The sequence below is a fragment of the Barbus barbus genome, assembly GCF_936440315.1.
Source record: "Barbus barbus genome assembly, chromosome: 31".
In the NCBI taxonomy this organism is placed as follows: Eukaryota; Metazoa; Chordata; class Actinopteri; order Cypriniformes; family Cyprinidae; genus Barbus; species Barbus barbus.
The window spans coordinates 9511777-9520671 of NC_136759.1; the positions used below are offsets into that span (position 1 = coordinate 9511777).

The 8895-nt window shown below is 37.6% G+C and overlaps 1 protein-coding gene across 1 annotated transcript; it reads right to left on the minus strand.

Moving 5' to 3' along the window:
* Positions 1–1786: 1786 nt before the first annotated feature.
* Positions 1787–4338, minus strand: LOC306851563 (DNA-directed RNA polymerase I subunit RPA34-like). Its single transcript, XM_079387897.1, has 3 exons — positions 4107–4338; positions 3889–4018; positions 1787–3118 (listed from the first exon to the last, which is right to left on the minus strand). The coding sequence occupies exons 1-3, from the start codon at positions 4156–4158 to the stop codon at positions 2431–2433; spliced, it is 870 nt and encodes a 289-aa protein (XP_079244023.1). The 5' UTR covers positions 4159–4338; the 3' UTR covers positions 1787–2430.
* Between the last annotated feature and the right edge of the window lie 4557 nt (positions 4339–8895).

Below are 8895 nucleotides of genomic sequence, written 5' to 3' on the forward strand. Positions count from 1 at the left end.
TGGAATCTCATGTGAACCAATTAGTGTGCAAACAAGTTTCTGGTGCAGTAATTCATCCCAAACAAACACTTGAATAGGATTTATCAAGTAGAAATAGTGACTACTGCGTCTTGACGTGAAGAAAATGTTGTGTATTCTGGTGCTTCTCTAATTGGGGGGAAGGCACCTATCGAACCTCATTCAGTAGTCCTTGGCAAGTCCGCATTGCTATGGTAACTCCCCCAATCCCCCCTCCCTAAATGCTGCAGGCCGCGTGGAGCACTCTGAACACACACAGAGAGAGAGAGAGAGAGAGAGGGAGAGCGAGAGAGTGATGGGATTTATGGCTCTTTGAGGGGATCCGGATCTTGGCGATCCGTTCCTTTCAAAGAGCCGTTGAAAAGAACGGCTCTTTTGGCTCTTTTTAAATATTTAGAATATTTAGACTATTTTATTTTAAGAAGCCAGCTTGGGGGCATCTCAGTTTATCCTGGAAATAATCACTGGGAGGAATGATGAGGTGAGATTTGTAGTCAAATAATTAAAACTCAGATATCACACACCAATATCGGAGTTTGAATTATTCTGAAATATTGATTATTACCTCGTGTGACGGCAGCGTGTACAAGTCATGGCTCCGCTCCTACCCAATAACAGAGGCACGCAGGGTTTTTTCCACTGGAGTACTGACGTGAAGGATGCGTGCACAACTATCATCATGATGTTAGGCAGTAGCACCCCTGCGCTGGGTGCGCCCCTCCCCCTATAACTGTTCTGCCTCGCGGAGGAGCTAATTTGTGTGCATCTGTGTGAAACACGCATAGGAAAAAAAGAACGACAGAAAGAACGCCCCCCCCCCAGCCGCGACTCGGCTCCCATCGTTCATGTTTATGAGCCGTTCAAAAGAATCGGTTCGTTCGCGAACGTCACAACTCTACACAGTGGAGAAAGACAAGAATTGCTGCAGTGAAAGGGGGGAGGGTGTGCACAAACAAGATTGGCCACAAAAAACCCCCCAAAACAAATCATTACCCCGATCCCCGCCCCCCACCCAAACCTTATCGTTTGCATCGGTTTAGGGTGCATAGGACCCCCCGCCTTGCTTTGTAGTCTGGGCACGTTGCTTCCAAACTTCAGGCTGCATTCAATTATTTATCTGCTTCACCAGACACCCAGCAATGTTCAAGCATCTCATAACGCCTGGAGCATATCGCGGGAAAAAATATTATTGATGAGTTTATATGGGAAATAAAAAACAAGGCAAACGAGTTGCACGGACATTACCGTCCCCGCCTTTGTAATAAAACCACAGGTGGTGACAAATCACTTGTCTTTCTGTGACTCAAACTCACAGAAACTAAATATTTGGCAAACGTGTGGGTGCTGGAAACAGGTGCACATAAAATAATCCACGCATTTTAAGTTCTTCACTGTGTGTGTGTGTATATATATATATATAGTTTATGGGACGATATATCATGTTTAATTCACAAAAATTTCTCATTGAGTTTCAGCAGGTGCAGCGTTCTCTAAATACCCGATGAACGCAAATGTAAGCAGCGCCTGCTCCCATTGGACTCCGGGATGTTGAGCTTTACCTGCATGTGCGCAGTGGGAGGGGCAGAGAAACCGAATTTGCAGGCGGCAAACGTGCCGGTGCACATTAGAAAACATGACCATACCTCAGTGCAGAACAAGCGGCGGACCTTCAGCGTTCTCAGCGGCAGAGGGAGCTCTGTCGCCACCTACAGGCGAACCGCAGAAACGCGGTGTTTGAAGAAATAGTTCACCCCCAAACATGAAAGTTGTCATTCTGATTTTTTTTTCATTGTCAATACAATGAAAGTCCAATCTTATATTTTCTTTTAATGTTCCACAGAATAAAATCATTCAGGTTTGGAATGGCATGATGAAGGCGAGTGAATTTCTTCCATTTAATGCCTGTATAGACCTTAGTTAAGGAAGCACCATTATTTTTTAACAAGAATGAAAACAAGGCTGTAAGGGACAAAAGTAGTGCATTTGATAGATTGTACTGTTGTTTAACAACATAGCATTTGTTCAGCTCACAAAACATTTTTTGGGGGGAAAAAAACTTTCAGTATAAAAAAATCTCACATTAACTGCAAGTTGTGAAAATGATATGATCAAGGACCTTTATACAGTGTGTACCACTGTATGTCTATCCCTTAGTGACTCATTTTCAATATGGCATCTAACATGAGCAAGGTCTATTACATAAAATGGCTCTGTGATGTGCAGTGCAATTTAAAAAAAAAGATTTTAAGTAGAAGAATGAATCAATGCATCAGATAATACTGAATGTTGCACAGAAACCTTGAATTATTTTAAGACAGACACAGTTTTTCAATTGTATTTGACAGTTAAATATCACAGTAAGCATTTGTGAGCATGACAAATTGATGAAACATCCCTAGTTCTTATGACAGTCTACTCGTGTCGACTACTTTTCTTTTTCTTCTTTTTAGTTTTCCCTGGGGTGTCAATGCAATCATCATATGAAGGATCCAGTGGCTCAGTTTTAGAGATTAAACTTGCATCAACTATGTCTTCACTATATCTTTCCTTCTCTTTCTTCACCTTTTTCTTCTTCCTCCTCCTCTCCTCCGTCGGCTCTTCCTCCTTAAGTTCAGATGACTCTAACTGATCAATTTGTGTCTGTTCTTCTTTGATAAAAACTGCTTCACTGTCCTCTTGCCTCTTGTCTTTCTTTTTCTTTTTCTTCTTTTTCCGCTCCTCGCCCTCGATCGGTTCCTGACTGGTTCTCTTGGGAACAGTTGGAGAGACTACGGTGAGTTCATCTTGCACGTGAGCTGAACTGGAACTACCAAAAGGCTGGAAACGTTGCCTGAGACCAGCTGGGATGGATGGAGCTGGAGCGGCCGGGATGGGAACAGGACCTTGGTTCTCACTGCAGTTTCCGTAGCTCTCTGAGATCTTGATGACTCCACTGAAGCCGGAGGAACAGAGGACAGGCTTCTGATGTTTCCCTTTGGGAATGAGCAGATGGAGATCTGATGGTGCCGTTCTGCTGCTGAGGAAGCTGTAGATCTGAGGTGACACGCCAGAAGCCTGGACCGTTTCCAGTCCTGATAAGGGAACTTGGAGGTTTTCAAAGCTGTAAAGGACACAAAACAATGATTGTTAAATTGATAAACCACATTTTCAATTATGTAAAGTTTATTAAAGGGTTTTGTTTTTCAGTATGAATTTGACAAATAATTTTAGCGATGATTTCTTGCAGTATATTTAATACATTTAAACCATTAAGCCAGTAACACACAAGCAGTTACCCTCAATGGACAGACATCATTTTTTAAAGTTTTTATTTGTTCTACAAGAGCATTTAAAAAGAACAATATCTACCTAAAGAAATATTTCAACGCACAGCAAGACTAGAAAAATGTATAGTCACAGTAGAGTGTTCTGTGACTTTTAAGACAATCACAATTTTGATATTTCACAACAGTAATATTTCCAGGTTTTCCGTGACCATGGGAACCTTGTCAATATTTTCAAAATAATTAAAAAACAAGTAAAAAAGTTCTAAAAGAATGTTAAGGACAACTAATAGATTTTCTGCTATTAATAAATGATTAAAAAGTCTTAATATAATGATAACGTATAGGAATGCTGGCATTTACAGGACTCCTGTAGATTTTCTATTATTATTTTAAGCATTATTAAACATTACTTGCATGAAAATACAATTAAAACGCATTAATAAACATTAGCATTATATTAAAGTAATATATCATATTTGTACTATGTGTGATCGATCTCCTCAGGATTGGTTTCAAATTATGAGAGTATTTTGAGAGAAATTATGAGAGAATTTTATGAGAGAATTTTAAACAATTAGCTAGCTATTTCCAGGGTATTTTGTACCATGTAGGATCGAAGCGAGCTGGGGCTTTGATGATCCATAATTCCTTCTCTCCATCTTCGTCCTGAAAGGTACTTGCAGAGGAATCATACGGCATGGACACAAAGTCAGCCGGACACTGGTACTTTGAAACTGTGAGGAAAAAAGAGAAAATATTGACATATTTGAGTTCACGGTCTGTAGTGAACAGACTGAACAGTGTTAGCTAGTTAGCACCCACCTCTCTTCTTTACTGTCTGGGGTTCACAAGCTTCTTCTTCACTGTCCGACATAGCGGCGCTATGCTTTTACTATAGCAGTATGTAATAAAGGTTTTCCGATGTCAGAGTCACCGGTATGTTCCTCCGAATACAAATGCCCATGTAAACATGTGAATCACATGTGGATGGAAGGGAATCAACTTTGACCCGGAAAGACTTCTACACATTCGTTGGAGAACGCCTGGCTGCAATACATGTAAGCGACAGCGGAGGGCGCCCTTATAACAGTGATAACAGGGGTATATACAGACACGATATAAAGGAATACGGTGTATTTTATCTAATACTAATAATGTGTGACTAAATTACAATTTTGAATTTATTAATGAAAAATCGTACTATATATGTTTGCATGTTATAATACACACACACACACACACACACACACACACACGTTTACTTAGCTATCTAAATGGGGACATCCCATAGGCGTAATGGTTTTTATACTGAACAAACTGTATATGTGCTATTGTCCTACACCAACCCTGCACCTAAACTTAGCCCTCACAGGAAACTTTCTGCATTTTTACAATTTAAAAAAAAACTTTTAGTTTATTTTTAAACCCGTTTTACAAATGAGGACGTCCCCAAAGGGAGGTTTTTGGAGATTTTGTCAGGTTTACCTCACTTTTGGGTACAAATTTGTCCCCAAAATATGGTTAAGTAGGCACACACACACACACACACATACACACACACACACACACACACACACACACACATAATAGCTTTAATAGCATTTAATAGCTTTTATTCTTAAAATGTCAAACATAATATCTATAAAATAGATCTTTTTCCCAGGCAATAATGGTGCGAATGTTCAATAGCAATAGATTTTAATATGTGGCTAGTATTTATTTTATCTACATAACATTTTTAGTTGCCATATGAGATGCATATAAGATGCATTTGATTTCTTCTTAAAAACGTTATTATTATCATTATTATGATTATTAGTGAAATATCAGTTTATTTTGTTGAAAGGCATGGGCTTGGTATTCTCTTCCCCTTCTGCGTTTATTTTGTCATGTTCATCTCAGGTTCAATACTGTGGGAAAGCTCCCCAGTACAGTAGAGCACACTAGATGCAGTTTGTAATTGGAGATGCTCCTCACGAAGATTCAAAGCCTCCTCCAGTGAGATCCAGTGAACAAGATCCTTTCAACAATATCGTATATAACAGGTCACCAAGCAGGTCGTACAGTTCATACAGTCTGAGGGTCAAGACTGAGAGGTAGATCTGTAAATTGAGTTGATGTTGTAGTGTGTATTTTGGCTGGACCGAGCAGATTATGCTGTCCTGGTTTAATTTTAGAAAACTGAGCAAAAATGCATGTAAACAAAATATAACGAGGCTTGTCATTTTTGCTTGTGTGGAGAGGCCACTATGGATTTTTTCAAATATATATATATATATATATATATATACACAATGAGCAGCTTGATAGATGTATTGCTATTCAGGCTTGAATCCAGTGAGAACTGGAACATTTTGACTTTATCTAAACTATGAAGTCCAGCCAGATGATGAGATGGTGTGGTTACTTCCCATCAGCACACCCACATCTTGAGTTGTTCCCCTATATTTGGTGTTGCTCTTACAAGGGGTTATTCACTTAGGGAATGGGAACATGGGAAATTCAACCACATCCCGCATCGTTTCCCCCATCCCTCTGGACCCACAGTAGTTCGTCATTCCACTGACCCTCTGTCTCGTCCTGGACCCCCAGCAGACGCCATGACATCAGCAGGATAGCAGACGAACCCTGCAGCGGTCATCTTGCACCTCCTGTCCTCAAACTACCCCGCTCCCCTCACCTCAGGAGGACTATTAGGTGTTTGATACTGTGAGGGCTTCGTCTGTGAGCAGTGTCAGACAGAGCTTGTAAATAGTTTAGACTGTTAATTGTTGATTATTAATTTTCTTAATATTTCCCAACATTGTAGAGGCTGGATAAATGTTAAACTTATTTAAAATAATAAATACAGATACTGTGTATTTAGTTTATCATAATTTCATTGTAATTCTGTATTTAAATAACACAGAATTACAATGAAATACATCAATTATATGTAAAAGACATAATTACATAAAATAAAATACATAATTATGATCAAATAAATACACAGAAAATATATTAAAAGAAAATCACAGATTTGTTGTTTAATAAAATCAATATAACACAAAATATGTTTATTAATTTTAATGATAATAACAATAATAATGTGAATATGTATGTTTTTATATGTTTATATGCACACTACTTTTTTAAACTTTGAGAACAGTTAGATTTATTTATTTATTAATTTTTTTTTTGAAAGAAGTCTGTTATGTCCAGGGCTGCATTTATTTGATCAAAATACAGTAAAAATATCTAATATGCTGATTTGGTGCTCAAAAAACCTTTCTTATTAAGATCAAAGTTGAAAACAGTTAATACATAAATGTTTAATGAAATAGAAAGCTCACAAGATTTAAAAACCAAAAATACCTTTACAGTCATTTTGTATCCATTTAATGCATATTTGCTGATTAAAAGTATAAGTTTTTGTAAAAAAACAAACTGATTGGTAGTGTATAATAAATGGTATTGTAAAATAAATATATAGTGTACATACACACACACACACACACACACACATATATATATATATACATACAGCAATAAATATATGTTCTTTAATTAAAAATTTAAATATACACTATACACAGTATAGTGTATATTTACAGTAAATCATTAATTTTAAAATAGCACAGATATAACCTGTCTATACAGCACAGTATGTGCTCACATTGAGCGCAGTCTAATAAACACAACAGAGCTGAAGGTGAACACAAGGTCACATCGGTGAACCATGATGCAAGGTCCAAAAATATCACTTTACCATTGTTCAAAGTCTAGTGAAACACATTTGATTATAGTTCTCAGTCTTTCAAGCATGAATATGAAAAGTAAAACATCTCTTTGTACACACTGATGCCTAACAACTTTCCCTAATGACATAAGCCAGACCTCATGCATTTAAAATGCCACCGTGTGCTGGTGAAACGTCCCATTCTCTAGTCTACAGTGTTTAAAAAATGCATCACCGCTTCAGCCTTTCTCTTGCAATTTGAATGACACTCAACCAATTACATGTTTTAGTGCTGGAAATGTGTGTGCTTTGGTGTAAAGAAAGTCCTCTTTTCTCTGCTATATATTCCTCATAAAGATGTGAGTGGAAGATAATCTCTGTCGAAAAATAAGTGCTTTGGCTCCCAATTTTCTCTGCTGATTACCGACAAACAACAGCAAGCAAATAAATCACACTGTGACTTGTAATGTGCAGATTACACAAGTGCATAAAGTGGGCTCTAGAGCTTTTATTTTGTTTTCAGTGAAGATTAATGAAGAAGCCTGCATTTCATTATACTCCAATCGAATGTCTGTTGCCACTGACATCTGATAAATTACAGATGGCATGCTACACAGTATTATAATGTCCCAGTGAGACCTTGACCTACGATTGGATAAACACGATATAGTTCAAGTAGTCCACTTCACCCTCTGCACATGCATAGCATATATCTGAGAAAAGATAGCAGCAACATCCGCTATAGACCTCTAAGATACTGTCCTATTATTTATTCATAAAGAAGTTACATCACATGAAAATGTTATTGCAAGCTGACTGAAAAACACTTATATAGTGACAAAACAAACAGCAATGTACATGTTAGTACATTAATTAGTACATTTCACTATTGATAATAATTTTAACATATTTGATTAAATGGTTAATTAATAATTTATAATAATTTATTAAATTATTTGAATGTTGTCTGTTAACTGGATGGTCAGAATAAGTCAGGGAGCAGTACGCAGACACGTTTGTACAGTCTGGCACTTTCAGATAAGAACCCATTGGCATTACTCCTTTCCAGGTCACTGGACAGCCACACCGCACCGGTGCAGAGCTGGAGTGCCAAGGTATTGTGTTTCACTCAGGAGGAACGTGACCCAGTGAACATTGACCTTGGACAGATGGGCAGTGCGCTGCAGTACATTGAATGAAGGAGCATGAAGTCATGACTTCAGTCACACAGATGTTGAAAGGTAAAAGTAAATGCTGGCAAGGCACGTGCTGTTGAAATAAACACACATGTGATGCAGGTTCAAGATGATTTTGCATATTTTTCTTTCTTAAAAACAACCACTTTTATTCTCCCATGTTACTTTTTCTTTTATATTTTAATTTTTCTGTATTTAAACTTCTGAAAAAATTAAACTAGTCTTTAATTAAGTGCCTAATGCACTTAAGACCAGAGGTGTAAAGTCGAGTAAATGTAACTAATTACTGTATTTAAGTATCTTTTCGGGTACTTTGTAGTTGTATTGAGTATCAAAGATATTAGCAACTTTTACTCTCTACTTCACTACATTTTTAAATGAGTATCTGTACTCTTTATTTCACTACATTTGAAATGAGTGTTGCAGTTACACATTACATTTTGCATGGCACCTAGCTTTTCTGCAGCAGTTTATTTATGCTACAAAAGATGTGATATTGCCAACTACAGGGCAATGAAAGTACTAAATCTTATGCATTTTGCCCTTACCCAAACTTGTCAACAAGGCTACTTTACGTGAATGTGAGCTTCTTAGCTAGTAGTTTGTGAATCACAGGTGCTTTAGAAATGAGATGAGGACATGACTGCAGCTGGCAATGAGGCCGAAACCAACACATTCAGTGCAAGAAGACTTTTAC

Excerpts from the sequence above, each read along its gene's own strand:
- LOC306851563 (XM_079387897.1), bottom strand. The coding sequence starts at position 4,158 with ATGTCGGACAGTGAAGAAGAAGCTTGTGAACCCCAGACAGTAAAGAAG. Across the intron at positions 4,019-4,106 it reads CCAGACAGTAAAGAAGAGAG|TTTCAAAGTACCAGTGTCCG; the intron begins GTGGGTGCTAAC and ends TTTTCCTCACAG. Across the intron at positions 3,119-3,888 it reads GCTCGCTTCGATCCTACATG|CTTTGAAAACCTCCAAGTTC; the intron begins GTACAAAATACC and ends TGTCCTTTACAG.